The following is a 25,487-nucleotide window of genomic DNA, read 5'->3' as shown; positions in this document are numbered from 1 at the left end:
ATCCTTTCACTTTCAACCTATTTGTGTCTTTGGATCTAAAGTGAGTCTCTTGTAGATAGCATATAGTTGGATCATGTGTTATTTTTTTTAAACCTATTCTGACAACCTCTACCTTTTAATTGGAGAGTTAAATTCATTTCCATTTAAAGACTTACTTCTGCCATTTTGCTGTTTTTTTAATATGTCATATCTTTCCCCTGTCAACTCCTCTATAATGACTTCTTTTTTTTAAATTGAAGTATAGTTGATTTACAATGTTGTGTTAGTTTCAGGTGTACAGCAAAGTGATTCAGTTATATAATACATATATATATATATATATATATATATATTTTTTTTTTTTTTTCAGATTCTTTTCCCTTATAGGTTATTACAAAATATTGAGTATAGTTCCCTGGGTTATACAGTAGGTCCTTGTTGGTTATCTATTTTATAAATAGTAGTGGGTATCTGTTAATCCCAAACTCCTAATTTATCCCTCCCCCCCTTTCCCCTTTGGTTACCGTAGTTAGTTTGTTTTCTATGTCTGTGGGTCTATTTCTGTTTTGTATTTAAGTTCATTTGTATCTTTTTTTTTTTTTAGATTCTACTCTATGATGCCTTCTTTTGTGTTTGATTTTTTTCCCCCACTCTACTGTTTTGGTTCCCTTCTCATTCATTTCCATCTCTCTCTCTCTCTCTCTCTCTCTCTCTCTCTATATATATATATATATATATATTTTTTTTTTTTTTTTTTTCCCTAGTAGTTACTCTGGGGTTTACAATTAACACCTTACATTTATAACAATCTAGTGAGGGTTAACACCAACTTAGCTTCAATAGTATATGAAAACTCTGCTCTTATACAGTTCCATCCCTCTCTCTTTACAGTATTATTGTCAGAAATTACATCTTTATACACTGTGTGCCCATTAACATAGATTTATAATTGTTATTTTATGCATTTGTCTTTTAAATCACATAGGAAAAAAGAGAAGTGACAAATCAAAGATAACAATAAGGCTGGCTCTTATATTTACCTTTGTAGTTACCTTACTGGGTTCTTATTTCTTTGTATGGCGTTGAGTTACTGTCTAGTGTCATTTAATTTTAGCCTGAAGGATTATTTTTGGCATTTCTTGTAGAGCAGGTCTATTAGCTACCAACTCCCTCAGTTTTTGTTTACCTGGGAATGTCTTAGTTTCTCTTTCACTGTTGAAGAATATTCTTGCCACATACAGAATTCTTGTTGGAAATGTGTTTTTTTCCTTTCTGCATTTTAAATATATTATCCTACTGCCTTCTGGTCTCCATGGTTTCTGATGAGAAATCAGCGATTAATCATATTGAAGATCGTTCGTATGTGATGAGTCATTTCTCTCTCACTGTTTTTAAGATTCTCTTTTTGTCTGTCTTTTGATAGTTTGATTATAATGTGTCTCAGTGAGGATCTTTTTGAGTTTATCCTACCTGGAATTTATTGAGCATTTTAGATGTGTAGATTCATATCTTTTATCAAGTTTGGGGAATTTGGGGTCATTATTTCTTTGAATATTCTTTCTGCCTCTCTCTCTCCTCTCCTTCTGGGATTCCCATTGTGCTTATATTGGTCCACTTGATGGGGTCCTGTAGGTTTCTTAGTCTCGGCTCATTTTTCTTAATCCTTTTTTCTTTCTGCTCCCTAGCCTGGATATCTCAATTAAGCTATCTTTGGTTTGCTGCTTCTTCTTTCTGCCTTTTCAAATCTGCTGTTGACCCCTCTAGTGAACTTTTCATATCAGTTATTGTACTTTTCAGCTCCAGAATTTCTATTTGGTCCCTTTTTATAATTCCTGTCTCTTTATTGATAGTCTGTACTTGGTGAGATGTTGTTCTGGTTTCCTTCAGTTCTTTGAGCGTATTTAAAACAGTTGATTAAAGTTTTTGTCTATTAAGTCCAGTGTCTCTGCTTCCTCAGGGAAAGATTCTATTAATTTCTTTTTTTCCTATGAATGGGCCATATTTTCTTGTTTCTTTGCAAGTCTCATAGTTTTTTTTTGTTATTGTTGTTGAAAACTGGACATTTTGATTATTGTAATGTGATAACTCCAGAAGTCAGATTCTCCCCCTCCCCAGGGTTTGTTGTTGCTGCTTATTGTGAATTGTAGTTTTGTTGAGTGACTTTTCTAAACTTTTTTTTTTTTGTGTGAAGACTAGATTCTTTGTTGTGTGTGGTCACTGAAGTCTCTAAAACCCCTGGGGAAAAAAAAAAAAAATCTCAGACTTTGCAGTTGGGCCGTGTGTGTGTTGGCGCATGACTTCAATGCTCAGTCAGGACATTTACAACTCTGACTTAGCCTTCACTCCCTGTCTGCATGGAGCTTGAGGTCAGTCAGAGGTGAGAGCTTAGGGTTTCTCATGCTTTTTCTGAACATTTGTCCAACCCTGGGTACGTGTACGTGGTCTTCTAGATTCCCCAGTATATGCTGAAGCTTTTTCAAAGCCCTTTTTCCCTGGTGCATCTCATTCCCCTGCCTTTCTTCCAGGCTTTTTGGAGTGTCTATTGTTTGCTCCAGCTGATTATTTTTTTCCCCAGGTGGCAGTGGGTAGTTCATTTGCCTTTGGATGTTTTTGACCAATGCCCTCCATAGCTACTTCTCTACCCTGGGGTCCCTAGTTAGGGAATAAAGACAAACCTTTAGCATTATTCCTTCAGGGATCCCCCAGACAGGTTAAAACCATCATAATTCTTGGATAACAAGGTCTGTTCTGCTCCCTCTGACCCCAACAACCCACACCAGGGATACAGGCTGCCATCCTCAAGGTGGGGGGTGAGGGAGGATGGGTAGGTTAAAGTACCACAAAGCTCTCCTGTGGGGTTTCAGTCATCTTCCTCTTCCTTAAATGTTCAAATGGTTACTGTAAACCTTTGCATATTTTCTAGAGTTCCAGTAAAGTTGACTCTGACAATTTTTGCTATGTTTTTTGGTGTTTCTGTAGAGTTCTTGGCAGACTTCTCTACTCTTTGCTGATATCACTTGCTGATGACAACTGGCACAGTTATTTCCTGAAAGCTTTTCTGTTCCAACTTGCTGTGTATACTTGGATAGGTCCCTTTGCTCCTTCTGAACCCCAGTCTCCCCATATGTAAAATGGGTAGCCAGAATTGGACAAGATGGTGGTATGGTGGAGGTGACAGCAGCACTATGGGTGTGAGGCATGAAGGGAGTAGAGAAAAGAAGGTAGTGAGGTGTGGGGACCAGGGGGCACACAGCTAAGTGGAGCCTTGGTGGCTAAGTGGGGGCAGGGAAGAGGATGGTGGAGGTGGAACATTCCTAGCAGAGGACTCAGCATAAGCAAAGGTAGGAGGCCCTGTCCTGTGTGGCCAGGCAGCAGGAGACAAGGCTGGGGGAGCAGTGAGCCCTGGCTCTGGGAGAGAGTCTGGTGTGATGCCAGAGTGGGTCCCAGGGGCATTAGACCTGCCTCCCAGACCTGGTGTGCAGCCACATGCAGGGAAGGGACCTACTCCTAGGCTTCATCTCAGGGGTGGCCTGGGTGCAGGGTGTTGAGCAGTGGGTCTGGGTCAGGGAGGGCCAGTCTCTCAGTACTTTAGTAGGTCTCTCTCAGGGGGCCTCTCTCCATCCACCAGACTTGTTTTACCATCTCTTCCTTCTTACCTCTGCTTCTCTGTGCTTTGCTGTTCTCTTTTCTGGAACACCCTTCTCCCTCATATCTGCCTAAATAATCACAACACCACAACAACATGACTTGCTCAGTTAATAATAACTAACACTCACACAACATTTGCTCTAACAGGCACCGATCTGAGTGAGTTACACACAACCTGTTTAACCCTCACAAGCACCTAATGACGTACTGTTATCCGACAAATGAGAAAACAAAAGCACATGGGGGTTGAGGAACTTGCCCAAGGTCACACAGCATGTGAATGGCCTTGTCATCATTGAACCGGTGTTGGCTCCAGAGTCCAACCTCATAGCAGCCATGCTATCCTGTCTCTCCAGGGTTAATCTGTCCCTTATCTGGTGGTACCATCCTTATCTGTGTCTGGGGGTCTGTCCACCCCCAGGCTGGAAGCTCTGAGGACGGTGTCCCCTAAGCTTTAGCCTGAGCCTGTGAAGGTTTTTGTTTTTTTAAAATTTTAAAAATATTTATTTATTTTTGGCTGTGTGGGTCTTAGTTGCAACACGCAGGATCTTTCGTTGCGGTGTGTGGGCTTCTCTCTAGTTGTGGTGTGCAGGCTCCAGAGCGCATGGGCTCTGTAGTTGTGGCACACGGGCTCTCTAGTTGTGGCTCTTGGGCTCAGTAGTTGCGGCGTGCTGGCTTAGTTGCCCTGCAGCATGTGGGATCTTAGTTCCCTGACCAGGGATCGAACCCATGTCCCCTGCATTGGAAGGCGGATTCTTAACTACTGGACCACCAGGGGAGTCCCTGTGAAGGTTTTTAAAATAGACAGATGGAAGGATGTCTGGAAGCCCAACTCTAGCACTTCCCTGGGTCTGAGGGTCTGGTTCCTGTTCGCATGGACTCTCCTGGGAGAGTGGGCTGGGGTAGGTGTGCTTGTTCTGGGCTTAACTCTGGAAAGGACCCCTTCTGAGAGCAGGGTCCCTGAGAGGGCACAGGAAATGGGTGGGAATCATTGCCGACAGTCAGCTGTGTGCTGGGTGGCAGAGCGCTGGGTCCTAGAGGCTGGAAAAGGGGGGGGGGGGTGGGTAGAAGGAAGCCCAGGTCCAGAGGGGCAGCTCCGAGTTCTGTGTGAGGTATCACTGTCTCCTCCCTTGTCATTCCCTCTACTCCCCGCTGTGGTTTGCTTCTCTAGAACAGAAAGTTGGGTCTTCCAGGATTTCAGACAACGCTGAGGGCCAAAAATGAGACCTTGAAGAGAGAATAGGAGAAAAGAGGGGAGAGGATAAAGATAAGTAGGGAGAGAGAAGAAGGCAGGTGTAGGAGGAGAGTCATAGGGCCTGGGCATTCCACGCCTTCTGGATGGGACAGTGGCCACTGTGGCTTGCGGCCCAGCACGGACCCAAGCCGGCACCCAGTCCTGTGTGGCTGCCAGGACACAGGAGCCCAGCTTGGCGCCCACTGTGGGGTGAGCTCTGAGCCATAAGGGGTGACTTGCTGTCCTGGGGAACGAGGGGACACCCCTCCTTTAGGCCTCGGTGCCGCCTCTTTGACCTGGAGATCACCAGCTGGCTGGCCTCAGAGGCTGGGTGAGGACCAGAGACAGACTCTGCCAGGGCTTTCCCCATAAAGTCCCCTCCCAACCTCAAGGCTTTTATCTGCCCTCACTCCCCAGAGGCAGCCACTGGGCCAGAAAGATCGTTGACGCACCTTCCCTTTAGTCTTAAAAACGTTGCGAAGTTTATTGTGTTCCACTCCATAACATCCCCACGTTTCTTTCCGTAGAAAACATACTGCTTTTCTCCAAAACTGCGGTCAAGGTGAGGTTCCAGGCGCCTTGTTTTTGCCGAGGCCCGCAGCTCGGTTCCTGGGTGCCGCTCGCTGAGGTCCTGGTGAGGCGGGCCCGGAAGCCCCGGCGATGTTGGGTGTTGGGGTCGCGCCAGGATGGGAGGGGGCTGGGGCGGCGCGGGCGCCCCCTCCTCGTTCTCGCCCGCGGGCGTCACCTAAGCCGCCGTTGCCATGGGCCCGCGGCAGATGGCCGGGTTTAGGGTTCCCCGGCGGGCGGCGCGCACGGGATTAGGTGAATTAGGGAGCTCGAGACGTGCCGCCACCGTAGCCGCCGCTAGGCCCTCCGCGCCATGGAGCCCCCTGCCCATCCCGCAGACCCCGGCGACCCCGGCGACCCTGCCGAGGCGCGCGCCAAGCAGCCGGGCAAGTGGGCGCTGGTGCGTAGCCTGAACCAGGCGTTGAAGACATACGCGGTCCTGCCGGTGAGGCCCGGGTCGGGAGGGGGAGGACGCCCCCCGCGGACCCGGTCCTGGGCCTCGGTTTCCCCGCCTGTCTGGAGCCAGGCGGGCCGCAGGGTCTCAAAGCCCCAGGGTGCACGCACACCTGAGGCCTCTGGTGCCGCGCGGTCCTAGACGCCCGGTGGGAACTTGGCCCCCCGTTGCCCCTGCCTGGGCGGGGAGCTTGTGCAGCTGGAAAACGGGAGGTCGATGGGCCAGCGCCGGGAAGGGGCTTCCCTGCCCTTGCCCGGGTCCAGAGCAAGGAGTGACTCCAGGTGCACGGAGGGGGCTCGGGGAGACGTTTGTGGACTGGCTGACCGGCTGGTAGAAGGAAAGCATGGCCCGCGGGTCCCCTCCTCATGTCCCGGAGTGACTATGAGGATAAGTGAGGGTGGGGGGAGTGTCCTGAGACAGACTCCTTTTCATTGCACAAACGGGGACTGAACCTCAGGCGCTGCCCCAGAGGAGGAAAGAGGCATATAAGGCTAAGACCCTGCGGGGAGTTGATATTGATCTGATCCTGGGCTCATGCCTAGGAGGGAAGGTGGGTGGACATCAAGGACAACTTCCCTTTGCATGGGTCTCTCATCTTCACAAGCACTGACTCCTTTCCTGTTAAGGCTGTTGAACTCTAAGGCTCAGAGAGACTGAAAGACTTACCCAGAGTCACACAGCGTTAGTGGCAGAACTGGGACCTGAACCCAGAACTCTTTACCTTGTGTTCATTGTGGATGTGGGCCAGCTTCCCTGGAGGAAGCCCCCACTAGGGTTGTGGGGTACCCTTGAGAACATTTAGGCAAATCCATCTAGGAACTCACCATTCTGGGGCTGGGAACCACTCAACTGACAGCAGAGAAGCTGGAACTTGCCCCAGGTTACACAGACACACAGAGGCAGGTGTCTACACAAATGGAACTTTTGATTCTGGGTGAGGTCCCTAGTGGGGCACCCCTCACAGTGGGGTGGTAGGAATGGGGCCAGATACAGTCATGGGCTGCCTGGAATCCGGCTGTGGGGAGGGGCTGGTGGGGTTAGACCTGAGCCCAGTGCCCCTTCCCTCTCCTCCCTCCTCCTGCCCCTCAAAAAAGTGTCATGTTCTTTCACATCTTCCTTCCTCTGCTCCTTCCTTCACCCATCCAGCGATTCCTGACCTACCCTGTTTTTGGTTCGGGCTCTGCCCTGCAGATGCTCACAGTCTCATCAGTCACTGATTTGATGAGTGACTATGGCCAAATCCCTTTCTCTCTTTCGGCCTCAGTTTCCTCATCTGTAAAATGGGAACCCTTACAACCCAGCTGCATTCTGATGCCCCAAGTACTTTCCATGGGACCATGGGAACTGTCCCCCTCAGAGGTTCTCAGGCCCCAGATTCCTCCCTGAAGCCTCTTAGCTGCCATTTTAGCCTCTTTCCTCGAGTTCAGACCAAGAGAAGAGAAAGTTAAGTCACCACCCTCCTGGTGACAGTCCTTGGCTAGGAGGGTTCTAGACATTTCTGTTTGCTTTGCTGCCCTTAGCTGGAGCTTCCAGTTTGCCTTTTGGGTCCACGAACCATCTCCAGCCAGGGACCCTATCAGTGCTTCCTGTTCTGCTTACAGAGCTGGGTTCAGGGCGGGGCCCAGGGGATGTAGGGAGAGAGCACTGAATTTGGAGTTTGCCAGGCTTGGGCTTCATTCCCGGCTCTACCACAAAACACCCATGTGACCTTGGGCATGTTTCTTGACCTCTTTGAGGAGATGAAGTAGAGAGAGAATCCTCTGCCTAAGCGTTGTCATAAGGTTCAATGAGACAGTTAATTACAGGGAAGCATGTAAGTCACTACCTGGCCTGTTGCAGGGGTATTGAGTTTGCATAGAGCAATGTCCTGGTGCCACTGCCCGACACCGCTGGCCTCTGGGAATCAGGTAGTCTCTCTCTTTCTCTCTCTCACACACGAACTCTGTCACATCCTCCCTCTTACCTACTCACACACATGCTCACATACACACTGTTTCACATTCTGATTCTCTGTCTCACTGAGAGAAAAGCTGTTTCTCTATGTTTGGTTCTGGGGAGTCACCAATGGAAGACTCAGACCAGCCCTGCCCTCAGGGGGCTGCAGGCTAGGGGGGAGTGGACACCCATGGTAATGACCCAGAGTGGTGCTGGCTGTTAAGGGGCAAGCCCAGGGGCCCCAAAGACTGGAGGAAAGCCTGTGTTCTTTACACAGCAGCCAGGGGAAGTTTTGAAAATGTAAATCCATCATGCCATTCTCTCCTGCTTTAAAACCTTCCAGTGGCTACTTGTCCTACTTAAAAGAAAGTCCAACTTCTGTCCATGGCTCCCAGGGCCCTGTGTGCCCTGGTTGGTGCTGCCCACATCCTCCAAGCGCCCCCTCGTCTAGCTCCAACCTGGGCCTGCCCTTACTAGGCCCTCTGCTTTCCCGTCTGTTCACTGCTCTGTCCCCAGGGTCTGGAGTGAAACTGGCCCACAGCGGGCTCTCCACAGATATGTACTGAATGAATGAACTAACTCTTCAGGGATTGGGAGGAGGAGGAGGAAGGTGGGGCAGTGAGGAGGGGCCAGGGAAGAGTTGCTATTTGCTTTGGGTGTCCACTCAGTGGAAAGGTGGGGTGAGATGGGGGGCAGGTGGAACAGAACAGCCTGAGCAGGTGTGTGTCAGGTGGTCCTGGGCTGGCACTTAGAGAGGGCGAGGAGTGTGGCAGGAAGCACAGCTTGGACTTGGGACTAAAGCAGTCGTGAGGATTAAATGGGACAGTCTATGGGAAGCAGTCATGCAGCCTGGGCACACAGTAGATGCTCAGCAAACGCATGAGTTCTCCTCCCATCCCAGAGGCTCTCCAATTTTTCTTACTTTTTCTGGGAAAAAGCTTGGGTTTGAAGCTAGCCTGTTTCTAACATGTGCTAACCTCGCATGAAGTGAAGGCCCATAATGGCAGCTGTGGCTGAAAAGTAGTTGGTTCTGATGGGAACAGGAGGAGGCTGAAACAGTGAAGAGTTGGCCTTGGGACTCACCAAGCCCACGCCTCACTGAGGCATGTGGAAACCGAAGCTCAAAGAGGTCAGCGATTTACTGGAGGCCAAGCGGGTCCTGGATCCCAGTCTCATAGCCCAGAGCTGTTTCCCCTGGGCCATCCCCATGGGCTTATTTCATTGTGAATCAGTTTTAGCAGCTGTTATGCTTCTAACTGCCGCTTGATAGGAAGTTATATTTTTATCAGGACGTCTAGGTTCTCTTACCCTTCTGGGGAACTTGGGAACCACCCCAAAAGAATACTCTTATTAAGATTAGAATAGGGCTTCCCTGGTAGCGCAGTGGTTAAGAATCTGCCTGCCAAGGCAGGGGACACGGGTTCGAGCCCTGGTCTGGGAAGATCCCACGTGCCGCGGAGCAACTGAGCCCGTGGGCCACAACTACTGAACCTGTGCGTCTGGAGCCTGTGCTCCGCGACAGTGAGAGGCCCGCGCACCGCAATGAAGAGTGGCCCCCACTCGCTGCAACTGGAGAAAGCCCTCGCACAGAAACGAAGACCCAACATAGCCAAAAATAAATAAATAAATTTATAAAAAAAAAAAAAAAAAAAAAAAAAAGATTAGAATAAAATTCAAACTTTTACCTCCAGGCCAACGAGAGTCTATGAGTCCTGAATCTTGCCCACCTCTCTCTCTCATCAGGTCCTGCAACAACCACCTCTTTGCGGTTCCTTCCTGCCTCAGGGCCTTTGCACTTATCATTTCCGCTGCCCAGATTTCTACCCTTGCTCTTTCCTAGCCTGACTGCTTTTTGCCCTTCAGGTCTCAGCTCAGAGGTTTCCTTCATAGAGTGGCTTCCCGGGCGAATGAGTGTCCGGTTGGCCGGCTCTGTCTTTCTCCAGCATTGGTGTGCTCACTTCCATCCCAGCACTACCGCCATCCCAAGTGACCGTGTACTTGCTCAGTTGATTGTTTTCTGTCTGCTCCCAACTAGAATGTGGACTCCATGCTCACTGCTCGATCCCCAGCATTTAGATCCATCAGTGCCGTGTACTCAGTAGGTGCTCAATACATGCATGTTGAATGCATCAGTGCTGAAAGTGGTTGTTCTAAGTCCATTTTCTGACTCTGAGTTGTAGATTTGGCTCCTGTGAACCCTTACTGAGCATGTAGTGGGAGCCAGGCCCTGTGCTGAACGCTGCAGGGGACACAAATATAATGCTCCCCCAGCCCCAGATCGGGATGTCCCCACAAGCCAGGAGACAGTGTGGCTGAGAGCGATGTCCACATATATCATGGGGCCCGGCACAGAGCAGCGTCACTGCAGGGAAGTCATAACTATGACTGTGGGCGTTGACCAAGGAGGTGACAGAGGCTGTTTGAATGTCCTGGGGGTGCGCCTCCTTTAGGACAGAGGGGAAGTGTTTCTGCCTAAACCTCAGTGAGTCTGCTGTACATGTGTGGGATGTAGAGTCTTGGGGAGAGGTCAGGGCTTTGGACAGGCCCGGGCTTGAAGCTGCCCAGCTGTGCGGTCTTGGCTCTTCCCCTCTCTGAGCCTCTGCTTACTCATTATAAATTGGGGACAGTAACAGCTGCCCCAGAGGAGGGATTGATGACACTGCATAGTGCCCAGCCCAGGGCCTGGCACCATGGCTTCCACAGTGCCAGTTCCCTTTTCTTCCCTCTTCTGTGGTTGGCACAAGAGCCTCTGGTGGTGGAGGGGTGGGCACAGGACTGCTTGGAAGGAGTACCCAATCCCCTTCCCTGTTCACCTGGCCTGGGACTCTGTCACCCGCAGGGGGACTATGTCTGGATGGACCTGAGATCCGGGCAGGAGTTTGATGTGCCCATCGGGGCGGTGGTGAAGCTCTGCGACTCTGGGCAGATCCAGGTGGTGGATGATGAAGGCAATGTGAGTAGCCCGCTGCCACCCCACCCCCAGGCCTTGGGGGGGGACACAGGCTGACAGGTGACCTGAGGCAGAGGCCTGGCAGTGACCTGCCTCAGGGGGATGGAGGCAGTGCCTGTGGCCCACTTCTGCCTCTCAGAACCCCCTTCCCCCATGGAGCTTTCCCCATCACCCCCGTGGGAGGGAACCTCCCCTTCTGCCCCAGGCTACCTGTTCTATTTCCACCAGCACTTCAGTCCATTCTGCCTGGTATTAGAAATGTGTGTCTGTGTGGGCATGCCGGTGTGTACAGTGGGGCAGGGGGTGGCACCGGGCTGGGAACTCCTCAGGTACAGGGGTGCTTTCGGGTCAGACAGACTGGATTCAAATCCCATCCTGCCCACTTGCTAGCTATGCAACCTTGGCCAAATCTCTTTCCCTTCTGAACCTCAGTTTCTCCTTCTGAACCCTCACGGGGTTATTGATTCGTATGTGAGATCACGCGTGAATGCCTCAGAAGAGGGTGAGGTAGTCTGAAAATGCCCGCTCTCGTTCTGTGGGGTTATGGCATCACACGAATTCATTGTCCGCCCTGACGCTGCCCTGGAAGTAGTCTAACACTTGAACCCTTTATCTCTTGTGGCCCTGAAGGAAAGGGACACAGGAAGTGTAAGTTTGATAGACAGTGAGAGTGGGGCCTTGGGGAGGGAAGAAAAGGTCTTAAGTCAGGGTCCTGCTTTAGGTCCTCACAGTGTCTGTGAAAGGCAGGGAGGACAGCAACTGTTACCCCAAGGGGAAACTGGAGTCCAGAGAGGGACCCTCAGGACGAGTCACACAGCTAGTGAGGGATGGTGCTGGGGTCAGGATCCGGGGCCTCTGGGCTCTGTGTGGGTGTTTCCTCTCCCAGCATCTCAGTGGCAACTTTGGAGCTCAGGTTCTGTTAACCACACTTTTGTCCCCTGAGCTTTAGAAATGGAGTGCCTGCAACGTCATTCCAGAGGCTCCAGTTCCAGGGCCTTCTAGGAAGCCCCTGTGAGGTTGCAGCCTCAGAATGGGGGCACGGATTTGGCTGGCAGCACACACAGGCCCACGAACTAGCCTGGACCCCCCGGGTGGGGCCGAGGGACTCTGCCTGCAGGCTTGAGTTTCATCTGGGTCATGTTGCACGTCAGATGGTGTCCCGTAACTGTGTCACCGGATCCCAGAGGTCCCCTCCCACTTGCCCCCTGAGAACGGGGGCTGCAGAGGTGGGAGGGATGTGGCTGGCTGGCTGGGAGCAGGTTAGGGGGCTGGGTTTGCTTCAGTGGCATTGGGCCCATAGCGGCTTCTGGCCTCCCCTTTCACCAGCCTTTCCTACTCCCACTCCCTCCCCCCACCCCACCTCCAGGCCATCATCTTTGACCCCTCTGTCTGCCCACAGGCTCCCTCAGCTTGAGGGCAGGGACCAGGTGAATCACATCTGGTTCCCCAGAGGACAGCAAAAGGTCTCCCAGAGAAGGTCCTCTGTAAAGACTTGCTGAATGAATGAAAGGTCATGGCTCCAGTCCTCACTGAAGTCCTAATGCTCTGCTCTTGTCCAAGCTGTTCTCACTGCCAGGTGTACCCCTCCTTCCCTTCCTCTACAGAGCATGTGGTCCCTGCCTCTCTGAGCTCAGTGCCAGGCCAGCTCTTTCCCAAATGTGCCCCCAGGCCCTAGAATCGGCCATGTTCCCTCTCTGTCTCTCACTGGTATGCCTTCAGGGCCAGGCCTCAGTTTCTGCCCTGGTTACACTTTGGTCTGTGCTGTAGGTGTCTGTGGACATTGACCTGAGCGCTGCTGACCTCAGCTGGGTGACCTTCCATGCAGGAAAGGGGTGGGGAAAGGCTCAGCTCTGCCATTTAACTGAGCACGCCACTTTGCCTCTCCAATGTGACTCCTCACTGTAAAACGGGACTGGTAATTCCATGATGCGATGTTAAGAGGAACAAATGAGAGCATACATCTCTTTTGCAACAAAAACTAGAAAACATTAAAGTGATAATACCCAGCACTGGTTGAGCAATTACCAGGCACCAGTGCTTTTTAGACCTGGCAGGAGTGAAACAAAGGTTGGCCATTATTGTATCAATTAACCCTCCCAACATCTCCAAGAAAAAGGGATTGTTAATCTCATTCCCATTTCATAGATGAGGCTGTAGAGGTTCAGGAAAGCAAAGTGATGTGCACAGGGCTACAGGTCTCGCAGTGGCTGAGCCACCTCTTAACTCTGTGCCGAGGTGTCTTGGGGAGGAATTATGGGACCAGAGGTTGGGGTCAAGCGGGGAAGGCAGACAGCCTGCCCAGCGTCCTCTCCCCTCTGGCCCACTCCAGGGCTTAGGACCGAGTCAGGGAAAGGGAATTTTCCAATTGGATCAGCTTTTATCAAGAAATAGGGTGGGAGAGAGGAATGTTCCACACGGGATTGGAAAGTCCAGGCAGGTTCTTTGATCTCACCACCGGACGCATTCATGTCAGGGCTGTCTGAGGGCCTGACCTGGAATGTAATGCCCCGGCCCAGGAGGTGCCATGAAATGCCAGGGAAACTGGAGTCATGAGCAATCGCTGGCCTGCCCCTCATCTCTCTGAGGGCCGTGGTCCTCTGATCCTATTTTCTCATGTGATGTGAGGGGGCTGGAACAGGGGACTTCTGGGGTCTCTCCATGACTAGGACTCTGCTTTTAATTCAGACTTGGTTCCTAGCAGTCACCAGCCGGCCATCTGTCTCATCAGGGATTCCCTGCCACGTCATTTGTGCCTGGCCCCTGTATGAGGCACTGTGAACCAGGGATAGAGCAGACATGGAACCAGCCTTGGGGAAAATTGAGGGGTCAGGGCCAGAACTGCGCTCCAACAGTGGCAGTGACCATTGCCTTGAAATGGGAGACCTAGGGTATGTGGGAGCCCAGAGGAGCCACCGACCCCAGCCTGGGGAACCAGTCAGCTTTCTGCCTGGTCCTGAGGCTCCCAGGGTTCTAGCATTTGGGAACAAGGAGGGGGCCCCAGGGGGCTTTGGAGGCTTGACTCAGGTTGTAGCCACACTGCAGAGCACAGGAGAGATTCTCACTTCTCTGAGAAGCTGGGACTGTGAGTATAGGGTGCTGGAGACCACCTGGGGGGAGGTCAGAGGAAACCACGGCTTTGCAAACTTGTTGAAAGAACCAAGGCTATTGCCCAGATGTGCTACTATCTGCCACCCGTGGCAGCAGGAAATATCACACTATCTGAATAATTTTTGTGCATTTGTTTGTCGGAGTTTGGATTTGAAGCCAAGTCTGTCTAACTCCAATGATTACACTTTCCACTCCATCCTGTAAGGTGACTGGAGAGACTAATCCCCTTTATGACAACCATAAGGTAGGGCCAAAATCCCTGCCATGCCCACCTCTTAGGTCTGCAAAGAGAATCCCCTAAGAGGAGGAAGAGTGGTCCATGAAGGGTAGGGGTGGGCGCTAACATCCTCATAGATGGTAGAACTGATAGTGTTTGGCCACAGGAGAGGCCCTTATGGGGTCGCAGATACCCGGGGTTCCCGTCCCTCCCGGGACTCTTCCCTAGCAAAGTGCAGCCAGGAGAACGCAACTAGCTTACGTTAGCCACTGTGCCTCCCCGCAGGAACACTGGATCTCCCCGCAGAACGCCAGGCACATCAAGCCCATGCACCCCACATCGGTCCACGGCGTGGAGGACATGATCCGCTTGGGGGACCTGAACGAAGCTGGCATCCTGCGCAACCTGCTCATTAGATACCGAGACCATCTCATCTACGTGAGTGCCGCCCCACCCCCACCCCGCCAGCAGCCCCGCCCACTTTCAGTCCCTCTGACTTGCAGCCAGCCCTGCCCAGCCTCTGCAGCTGGCCACTGGGGACCAGGGACTCAGCCCACGCCCACGGCCGCTTGGGTCTGTGGCTCATCCTCTCTTCTGGGCTGTGGCTTGTGTGGTCTGTGATTGGAGAACGGGGAGGTTTCTTCCAAAGGTTCATGTGCCTCCGTAGGGCTGAAACCGCTGGGAAGCCAGACCAGGGAGGGGACGGTGACAGGCTCAGTGCTTTGCCCAGAGATGGGGGAGCTGCTCCTCTCCCTGGGTTTGCTGTGGGGTCAGGACCTGCCACGGGTCCTCAAGGTCAAGAGAGGATGGGTTGGAAGTCTGTGTCCTCTTGAAGGGGATGGAGGATGGACATGCTCCTTGATCCCCCAAACCCTTGAAATTGGAACCAGTCATACACACACCCCACACTTCCCCACCTTGAAACTCAAGAGGACAAATAAAGAGCATCTCACTCAGCCAGGAGTGAGCTGATCCCAAGAGGTGAGCTCAGAGACCATCAGAACAAGAAGGGCCCATCAAGATCATTTAGTCTAGAGATTCTCACACTTTCTGGCCTCAGGAACGCTTTATGTTCTTAAAAATTATTGAAGACCTCAAAGAGCTTTTGTTTATGTGGGTTATATCTATTGATATTTAACATATTAGAAATTATAACTGAGACATTTAAAAATAACCACAAAAAAATCCATTACAGGATAATGTATTTTTATGAAAAATAAATATATTTGCCAACATAAAACAATTAGTAAGAAGAGGGGCATTGTTTTACATTTTTTTCAAATATTTTTAGTATCTGACTTAATAGAAGACAACCCGATTCTCGTATCTGCTTAACATCCAGACTGATGTAATATTGTTTTGGCTGAAGTGTATGAAAAAAATCTGGCCTCACAGATATAGAGGTGGAAAAGACAAGACCTTATGGACTTCCTGAAAGGGTCTCTGGGACCCTCAGGCGTCTTTGGACCACACTCTGAGAACTGCTGACCTAGTCCCATTTTACAGACAGGGAAACTGAGGCGCTATAAGGCTTAGCCAGGCCCAGAGCTGTGTGCCCAAGCAGCTCAGGGGTGAAGGAAGCTGTGGGTGTACAACAAGGAGAGAGCAGGAGGGAGCCCCCTGAGCCAGGTCCCCAGGCTGGGCATGCTCAGGGGAGGTGTGGGGTGATAAGTGCCTGAGAGAGGTGCGGAGCTGGTTCCGCAGGGTCTGTAGGAGTGAGGTCTCACTCCCAGGTCACTTCCTGACTGCTGGTGGAGGTGGCGTTCAGGAAGGGGCACTGCATGAACAGAAGGCCTGAGGCAGGACCGTGCCAAGTAAGTGATTCGTCAGGACTGGAAGGGGAGCCAGGGAGACAGAGCTGGGAGAGTCTGAGGAAGCACAACAAGGAACTCTCGGGCCCTCAGAAGTCCTAGAATTGTGGTGCCTCGGCTGCTCTGGAGGCCCTCTGCCAGCCTCCCCACTCTGGGTCATTCTGCAGCTTTAAGCTCCCAAGAAGAGGCTGTGCTTGGGCCCTTGATGTATGTTGATTGCATAGGCTCAGCAAGCAGCTTTCTCAGGGAGCCCCTTAGTACCGACAAAGCCCCTCTCCCTCCTTTCCTCATCCAGGGGGCAGGGCACAATGGCACCTCCAGATGTGAGCAGTGTCACCTAGACAATGTGGGGGGGCAGCTAGGACTTGAGCCCAGGCCAGAGATATCCCATGGGAACCTCTGGTGTCTGCACCCCAGTTCTTGGCGGTTCCCTCCTCCCTCCTCTCTCTGGACAGCAGGTGGACACAGGAGGGTCCGGGCGCTCTCCATGGCCGTCCACCCAGGCCTGGGTGGAGTCTGACACTTGGGTCTGGAGGTGAGTGGAAGCCTGCCTACCTGCCTGCCCAGGGAGGCCACTGCAGAGCTGATGTCCTGACACAATCTCCTTTTGGGGGTGAGCTTCACGGGGCGGGGAGCTGAGTGAGGTGGGAGTTGTTTCCACCAGGAACCCCGCGGACAATGTCTAAGAATAATTCAGAGGCATGTAGTTGGTTATTTTGCGCGTAGTTTAGTGATTTTGCCGGCAAACTGGTTCTTAGTAAGTGAGGGGGAGTCGGTTGGTAGACTGAATCAAAGAACAAAGGCAAAAACAGGATTCAAAAGGGAGAGGGGAGGAAAAAACTTCAGACAGTCCGAAATCAGTGAATCTTGTTTGTGAAGTTTTGAGGGTAGACTGATTAGCTGGCAGCCAGCAGAGAAATCAGCTTGAACATTAGGCCTTACCTAGGTTGACTGTGGGATCAAAGAAAAGAATTCTAGAGGTTTGTGGATTCTCCAGAGAACCCTGAGATCTGCACCATTTGCCTCATTAGAAGTTTCACTAGTAGCCTTTCTGACTGATTTTTGGGTGAGGGAGAGGAGGCGCGGGTGAGGGTGGGGAGGGCATAGGGGTGGTGCCCACACGGGGTGTCTGAGCTGTCTTTCTCCTTCAGAGACTCATGGCTGGAAATCAAGTCATGGCACCTGGAAGGTGCCCAGCTTGGATAGTCTGTGGGCCTAAGATGCTGGGTGTCTGTTGGTCTGGGGAGCTGTGCTCCAGAATTGTAGGGCTTAAGAAGGTTTCCTTGACTTGCTGACTCTATGATTCTGTGACTGGGTGGATGAAGTGGGATTAGAGCAGGGCTTTGAAGAAGCAGCCAGGCCATTGTCCCACCCAGAAACCATACCTGTCCCTAACCATGGCAACCCCTGGTCACTTCATGGCTTGGGTTACCCTGGGCACACCCCCATGCACCCAGGATTTCCTCAGATTACCACGGCCACTCACAGCCTTGGGCCCAGAGGACGCTCTGTCCCTGACTGTCTGCCCAGGGCTTGCCTGCTCCAGCTGGCCTGCCCCCAGGAGCGTGAGGGACAGCACCCCAGGGCCGTAAGTCAGCCCAAGACATCTTACATGGGGCAGAGCCCTCAGAGGACACCTAGCAACCTCTCACTGGGTGGTCCCAGAGGCCAGGGGTCGTCCCTGGGTCTTGCGGGCAATAGGTGGCAGGGCTGATGCTGAACACGGGCTGGAGCCCTGGTCTGGGAGCTGGGGGGCCTGGATCCAGGTCTTGACAGGTTGCCTTTAGGGAGTCCCTACCCATTTCTGGTCTCAGCCGTCCCTTTGGCACAATGGGGTGGGTGCCTCTGTGACACTGGGAAGGTGTATGTGTCTAAGATGTATGTCTTGGTCTCTATGGCCTGCTAAGGGAGAGGCCCCAGGGCTAGCAGGCCCGGAGGCTTCCTGGAGGAGGTGGATTCCTACCATATCTCCTGGGGTGTGTCTCTGGCCCAAGAGAGGCTCCTTGATCTCCACCTGCGGACTTGGGGGCCCCTAGGGACCTGTGTACTATGTCCTTGGCTTGGGAATAATCCTTATCTCTTCCCTACTCCAGCCCATGGGCCCACAGGGCAGGCTTTATTATGGAGACTTGAGAAGAGGCCTGTGCTGGGTAGTTGGACATTAACTCTCTGCTGACAATGAACCCTTGGATAGACAGAGCCAGAGGGCCTCAGGGAGCAGTGCCTAGAACCTCAGGGGACGGATGGGTGCTGAGGCCCAGAGAAAGGCAGGACGGGCCTGAGTCTCATTGTCAGCAGTGGCCAAGCCCCTCACTTCTTTTACCTCCCCCACTGCCAGCTCCGCAGTCTCACAGGTGAATTCCTGGGATTTGGGGGAGCCCAGGTGCGGAGGCGAGAGCTGGGGTTCTGGTGCCAGGGTCCCTCCTTCATCCCACTCCCTGCTTATCTGCTGTGTGACCTTGGCAAGTCCCGCCCCTTCTCGGAGGCTCAATTCTCCCATCTGAGAAGGGGCGCCATGACTGCACCTCACAGTGGCCTTCTGACAGTACAGGGAGAGATGGCCTGGAAGCTGCAAAGTCCTGCGCCCGACAGGGATCTTCCTGGCAGGTGGTGTGTCCTTGTCCTTCTGCTGGGCCGGGTCCTCTCGCTGAAGGAAAAGGCTTCGTTTTTATTATTTAGTTTGAAATGGGTATATGTGCTACAGATTGGAAAATATTCCTTCTGCCACAGAGATAACCACTGCTACTAACTTCTTATTTATCCTCTAAGAGAAAGACTATATATGATATATATGATATTAAATTATACATATATATAATTAAAATTTTTTTCTACAAAATGATAGCATTCCTCCCCACACTTGTGTGCTTTTTCCACTAGCCCCAGCCCCGGGCCATCCTTCCTGTCAGCGTAGGCAGGCCTGCCGCAGTGTTGCTGACAGGCCTGTCCCCTCAGCCCCTTTTCTTGCTGTTTCCTGTGGACAGCAGTGAACTTCTTCTCCATCCATTAATTTAGTGACTCATTCGTTCACTTGCCAAACATTTGCTGAGCGTGTCCTATGCACTGTGCACAGTATTGGGCCCCAGGTAGAGAGAGGAGTGAGGCTGGGGGCAGAGGCCTTGAACCAGAACTATGGAGCAGTCGGGGGCCAAGTGAAGGGGACCATGGAGGCTGTGATGGGTCACACAGGAGGGTGTCTGGCTTCCTGTGGGGGGAGCGCTCATCTCCGTTTGGACCTGAAGGATGAGCAGGCAGTAGCTGGGTGAGGGGGCAGGGGATGGAGCGTGGTGCTTTTAACAGAAGGTTTAATATGGAGGGAGCCTCTGGCTGTGGGATGAGGCTAACCGGGCCAGGGCTCCGAGGTCTTGTGGGCAGGGAAAGGATATTGACTTTGTCCTGAGGCCATGGGGAATCTCTTGAGGGTTTTCAGGAGGGGGATGACACAGTCAGATTTTCAAAGAGCTGACTCTGGTTCCCAGTGGAGGACAGATTGTAGGGGGCAGTGTGGAAGCTGGGAGCCCAGAGGGGAGACGCCTGGCTGGGGAGGTGGCCGTGCCCACGGAGAGAAGTGCATCGTTATGAAGGAGAGGGAGGCTTCCCGGCGTCCCACCCCGGTGAAGGTCGGTGGTGAAGGTCGGCGGTGAAGGACGGTGGTGAAGGTCGGCTGTGAAGGATGGCGGTGGTGCTGTTGGCCGAGCCGGGAGGCAGAGGAGGAGCAGGGTTGGAGGGGAGAGTGAGCTCCCCTCTGGACAGGCTGATGGACATCAAGTTGGGGAGGGCGCTGAGGGGTCTAGTGCTCAGGAGGGCCCTCTGGGCTGTGGGCAGAGTAGAGAGGGCATTGGGAGCTGTGAGGGGGAGAAGAGGATCCAGGCCCAGCCCCTGGAAGGCTTCTTGTGGCATCTCAGTGCTCCCTTTGCCCTGTGCTTGGTCTGTCCTCAGGGCCACCTCGGTCTGGCTCTGACTACCCCCGTCGATCGGTTCATTGGATCTGAAATAGTGTCTCTGCCTCCTGCGTCTGTAGCTGCTATTCATTCTCCCCAGCTGCCAGGGTGACCTTTTCCCAGCAATCCTCCCAAATGTCCTGTCCTTTTATGCCTCTGTGCTTGATCCCCACTGACAGGCCCTCCACTGCCCCCTCCCCCCCCTCCCCCCCAATCTCAAGGAATCCCTGTGCCTGGTGCGAGCTGCCAGGGCCCCAGGCTCTCCCTCCCTGCCACCCAGCGTGTGGCTGTCAGCCCCCGCACGTGCCTCAGGGAAGGGTTCTTGAATGACAGCGCGGAGCCTAGCTGGCCAAGGCCACATGGTGATCACGGGCCAGGTCGTTGAGCATCGCTTTGTTAAGGAAGTATTCAGAAGAAAGGAAGGGAGCACTTGTGGACAGCCGACTCTGTACCAGACACCTGCCAGAGGTTGTGCCCTTTGGTCTCTACGACAGCCCCGAGAGGTGGGTGTTAACCCTCTCCCTTTTACAGATGAGCAAACTGAGGCTTAGAGAAGCGAAGTGATCTGCCAAAGGGATGTTCCTTGTGGCTGTCTCTCCTGCCTGGTTACCAGAGTCTAGCTGGTAGGAAGAGCCAGGGGGAGAGGAGAGTCCACTGGGGCCCAAAAGGGCAATGTCTGGCAGGAGAGAAGCCTGGGTCTGGGGCGCTCAGCCCAGGGCAGCTTTGCATGGCCACACCTGCCCCCGCGGTGGGCACTTGCCCTGGCATGCGGTGCTGGCAGCAGCACCTTCCCTGCACGGCCACCTTGGGCTGAGGCTGCTGGGGCGTGACTGGGGCTCTGGTAGGAGGCACTGGGCCCTGGGTGGGAGGGGATGGGCAGGGCTGTCACCTCCCCTGCACAGTCACATCTTTCTTCAACCCCTCCGGGCCCAGATGTCAATAGATCCATCACCAATTATAAGCTGGGCCTGACTTTTTTGAGTTGGAGTGGGGAGAGGTGGGGAGGGAAGGAGAAGTAACCCCTGAGGGCCTCCCTGTGTCCTGGCGGCAGGAGGGTCAGGCCTTGTTGTCCCCTGTGTGGCAGGGCCCGGGCCCACAACAGGAAACTTTGCACATAGGTGCCCTAACAGAGAAGCCCGAGGAGAGAAAGCCCCCAGGAGGCTCTCTGAGGTGTGTCTGGCCTGTGTGTCCCCACTGCCCAGGATGGCTGGAGGCGCTCTGTCCCCCAGAGCACAGGGCCAGTGCTGCAGAGACTGGGGCCCACCCAGCCCCTTTAGCTCTTTATGGCTTCATTCCACTCCCCCCTCACCAACCCAACTCCTCCACTCTGGAAAGGTCCCGTTTGTGAATTTTACTCTGAAAGTTTGGGATGCAGGGTTTGGAGGCAAAGGTGGGAGCCAGCATTTGAGGATTACCTACAGTGTGCTATAAATTGTAAAGTCCACCATCTTCTTTAATCTTCATAAACAGTTATATTATGCCCATTTTATGGATAAAGATAAGGAAATTGAGGCTTTGAGACCCGCCTTCCCTCCCTCCCCACTTCCTCCCTCCTTTCATCAAATGTCTCTGAGCACCTACTGTGAGCCCGACCCAATGCTAATCTGAAGGCCCCACCCCCAGCTCATAGGGAGGTAGGATTCTGACCCCAGATCCATGTGACTCCAAAGCCAGTGCTGTCCCTTCCAGAGGGACGGAGCAGGGCAGAGCCTGAGAGCTTTGTAGAGTCAGAACCTCCCACATGGGAAGGGGTGAGCTCCCTGTTCCTTGTTGCCCACAGACCTACACGGGCTCCATCCTGGTGGCTGTGAACCCCTACCAGCTGCTCTCTATCTACTCGCCAGAACACATCCGCCAGTACACCAACAAGAAGATTGGGGAGATGCCCCCACATATCTTTGCCATTGCTGACAACTGCTACTTCAACATGAAGCGCAACAGCCGTGACCAGTGCTGCATCATCAGGTGGGCGGCCCAGGACCAGCATGGAGCTCCAGGCTTGGCCCCTAGAACTCCTGCTCTGTGCTCCCGCTAATGCCTCATAATATAGAGAATCACCTCCCCTTTCCCAGGCCTTATACCTCTATTAATGCTACCAAAGCTCATGTTAACTTTTGAGACCAACCTTGTTTACTGCTGGCTCCTGTTAAATTACGGTCAGTTGCAACCTCAGGCTCCTGTTCTCTCTTGGGCAGAGGGTAAAACAACAAAGCATTGATCGAGCATCTAGTTCATGCCATGCTGTGTGGCAGTGTGGATGGAAGAGTGTGTGTGTCTGAATGAAGGGGAAAGAAAGTAACCTTTAGCTGTGGCAGGGCACTGAGCTCCTTTCGCCTTCCCCAGGCCTGGAAGGTCCTTAGCGTCAGCCCATTTTACAGATAGGAAGCTGGTTGGAGGGGGGGCCGCAGTTTAGGGCAGTAACAGGTCTTGCCTCTGCCTGGGTCTCCTCTGCAGTGGGGAGTCTGGGGCAGGGAAGACGGAGAGCACAAAGCTGATCCTGCAGTTCCTGGCGGCCATCAGTGGGCAGCACTCGTGGATCGAGCAGCAGGTGCTGGAAGCCACCCCCATCCTGGAAGGTAGGGCCGGGCTCTCAGGGCGGGGCTGGGGGGCTGGGGGGGTGATTGACACTGACCGTGACCCATGAACGTCTGCCCACCCTGCAGCATTTGGGAATGCCAAGACCATTCGCAACGACAACTCAAGCCGCTTCGGGAAGTACATTGACATCCACTTCAACAAGCGGGGCGCCATCGAGGGCGCCAGGATCGAGCAGTACCTGCTGGAGAAGTCACGTGTCTGTCGCCAGGTGGGCCTGAGCCCCTGGGCAGAGCTGCGCCTGCGCAGGAGCCCCAGCCTCAGCGGGGTGTGGGGTGCACGCCATCTGCAGAGCCTTGCTTGTCCCCGTGTTGCTGCTTGCTTGCCTCAGTGCCTGAAATCCCAGCAGGAAACCCACCCACGGGGACTTTTTCATGAAAGGCACTTGTTAACATAGTAAACTGTTTACGTCTGCTTGACTGTCTGGTTCCTGATGGCCTCCTCCTGCCCTCCCATCCCCCAACACCTTGTGCTCCCATTTTTAGGCCCCCGATGAAAGGAATTACCACGTGTTCTACTGCATGCTGGAGGGCATGAGTGAGGAGCAGAAGAGGAAGCTGGGCCTGGGCCAGGCCACGGACTATAATTACTTGGCCATGGTGAGGCCCAGGTGGGGCACCCGGGGAGGGGGACACCATCCCAGCCCCTTCCCAGCTCCAGACCTGGTGGGTAGGAACTTCTTTGTGGGCTTTCTTCCATCCTCTGACTGGCCCCAGCCCACCATAAGGCCTGTTCCCCACGTGGGCACACACCTGCTTGTACACACATCTAGATGAATTATCACCACAGACACACACATTCCTAACTGTGTAGACGTCCCAGACCCAGGGACGCGTAGACACACACATGCCCACATGTACACACGCCCGGCCCTGTCTGCACACGTGTGAGGTGATACGTTATTCTTTGAGGACATGGAGACTGGGACCTCTGCCAGGGCCCCCGGGATTGCGGGGTACAGCCTGCTGTGGCTTCAGCCTCAGGGGCTTTCTGGTTGCAGGGTCCTGGTGCCAGCCTCTTGTTGCTGTCTGGCCATAAAGGAAAAGTGGGCCTGAGGCCATTGCTGCCACTCAGCGCCAGTGGTGGACCATGCACACAGCAGGCTGGATTGGGGGGCACCAGCTTCCCTAGCCCTGGGGGGAGCCCATGCCTGGTTGTCTGGACCTGAGGTGGGCCAGCCACGTGGACACAAGTGTGGGCTATGGCACCTGAGGGATGTGGGACAACCAAGGGGTGTGTGTGTGTGTGTACTGTAGGTGTGGCAGGCCTTTCTGGACACTTCCGTTAGCTGGCTGGCACACTCGGATACACACACATACACACACACATGCAAACACGGGTCTCATAGGCACACCCAATGGGGCAGAGCCCAGGTGATGCCCTGCCTGTCTGTAGTTACCACCTCCCACCTTCTACCCCAGGCTGCACCTTGTGAGGGGTCCCAGTTCCTGAGGGGGGGTGTCCGGGGGGGGAGGGGTAAGGTAAGGCCTTGGTGCTGTGGCTGCCAGGCAGGGTGACGGGGGCAGGCCTGGCATCAGCGAGCTGGCTCCTCTCACCCATGGGAAGAAGGGGCATCCACGCTCCCCAGATGTGGGAAATGTATTCTGGAGAAGGCCAGCCAGGAGCTTTCTAGACTTTCTGGAGGAGTCACAGGTGAAGTCAGTGGTCAGAAAGCCAGGCTGGCCTGGCCAGGCAGAGGGCCCTTCAGCCCAGGCACTGCCTCTCTGTGGGTACCTGTGGCCTCGCTGACACCCTTCTGCACCCCACTCTCCCACCCCCTCCCACCAGGGTAACTGCATAACCTGTGAGGGCCGCGAGGACAGCCAGGAGTATGCCAACATCCGCTCGGCCATGAAGGTGCTCATGTTCACTGACACGGAGAACTGGGAGATCTCGAAGCTCCTGGCCGCCATCCTGCACCTGGGCAACCTGCAGTATGAAGGTGAGTGACTGAACAGCCATCTTCAGAAAAGAAGGCAGGCTAGAAAAGGGAACACGTTCACTCATCTGACACTCCAGCAATGTGCCAGGCTGGGAGGTGGTCCTCTGAGACAGGCACCAAGTCCACTCTGCTCTTGCCCTGGTGTCCAGCATGGTCCCGGGACAGAGTAAGAGCTCTGGGAACGTTTGCTCAGTGTGAATGAATGATCCCAGCTCTAAGGAGCTCACAGTCTAGTGAGTCTTGAAAGACTAAGAGACATGGAGAAAGCATGCACAAGGCAGAAGGAAGAGCCTGTGCAAAGGTCCTGAGGCCTGAGAGAGCACGGCACATTCGGCGAAGGGCAGATGGTATCAGGCACAGAGCTAGACAAGTTCACCAAGCCTGTCTCAGGAGCCCCTGATTGCTCTGGGGGTCTGGAGTGGGGGTCATGGGAGAGGGGGCCATGACTGCCAGCGTCTGCTACTTGGATGTCAGGCATAGAGCCAGATACTGGGCATGCATGCTCCCTACCCTCCTGGTGCCCGTGGCTCATGGTGACAACATTTGTCAAACTGATATTAACCCAGAAAAGCATTTAGTCATGGTGCTGATGCCCTCTGTGGGCAGGGCAGTCCCCCTGAGAGTGGGCAGAGCCACCTCGTTCTCCTAGACTGTCCCTTTCCCCCCACGCCCACCCCCTCTTGCCTGACGCTGTGCCCTGGTGCTGCTGACAGACCGTACGTTTGAAAACCTGGATGCCTGCGAGGTCCTCTTCTCCCCGTCCCTGGCCACAGCCGCGTCTCTGCTCGAGGTCAGTGAGAGCTTTCTGTCCCCTCGGCTGCTTCTCTTTCTCCCAGAGGAGCAGTTTTGACTTCAGGCTCAGGGAGCTGGGGCCCTCTGCTTGGAGAGTTCTAGAAGTTCGACGTCGAGAACCGGTTGTGTGCAGGATCTGTGTTGGGCACAGGTCCCGGAGGAGGAGTGGAGACCTAGCGCGGCTGCCCCTGGGGAGGGTGTGGAGCATGGGGGCGCCCTGAGAGGGTCAGTCAGTCTTGTAGTAAAGATTTACTAGGCTCTGCCTCGAGTTGGAAAACTGGTATAAATAAAGCCAGAGTCAAAGCCAGTGCCGG

General features: G+C 53.5%; 1 protein-coding gene across 1 annotated transcript in view; it reads left to right on the top strand.

The window, feature by feature from the left end:
* The window catches only part of MYO7A (myosin VIIA), a 105,260-nt gene that overhangs the window by 3,732 nt on the left and 76,041 nt on the right, over positions 1 to 25,487 (top strand). Inside the window, exons 2-9 of the mRNA XM_059930729.1 lie at positions 10,657 to 10,770; positions 14,378 to 14,530; positions 21,625 to 21,809; positions 22,299 to 22,420; positions 22,508 to 22,650; positions 22,925 to 23,038; positions 24,228 to 24,381; positions 25,095 to 25,171. Of these exons, the coding sequence (XP_059786712.1) occupies positions 10,657 to 10,770; positions 14,378 to 14,530; positions 21,625 to 21,809; positions 22,299 to 22,420; positions 22,508 to 22,650; positions 22,925 to 23,038; positions 24,228 to 24,381; positions 25,095 to 25,171 (1,062 nt within the window). The remainder of the gene's footprint in view (positions 1 to 10,656; positions 10,771 to 14,377; positions 14,531 to 21,624; positions 21,810 to 22,298; positions 22,421 to 22,507; positions 22,651 to 22,924; positions 23,039 to 24,227; positions 24,382 to 25,094; positions 25,172 to 25,487) is intronic.

This window comes from Balaenoptera ricei, chromosome 8 (genome assembly GCF_028023285.1).
Source record: "Balaenoptera ricei isolate mBalRic1 chromosome 8, mBalRic1.hap2, whole genome shotgun sequence".
Classification (NCBI taxonomy): domain Eukaryota; kingdom Metazoa; phylum Chordata; class Mammalia; order Artiodactyla; family Balaenopteridae; genus Balaenoptera; species Balaenoptera ricei.
This window is presented reverse-complemented; position numbering and strand designations above follow the sequence as displayed.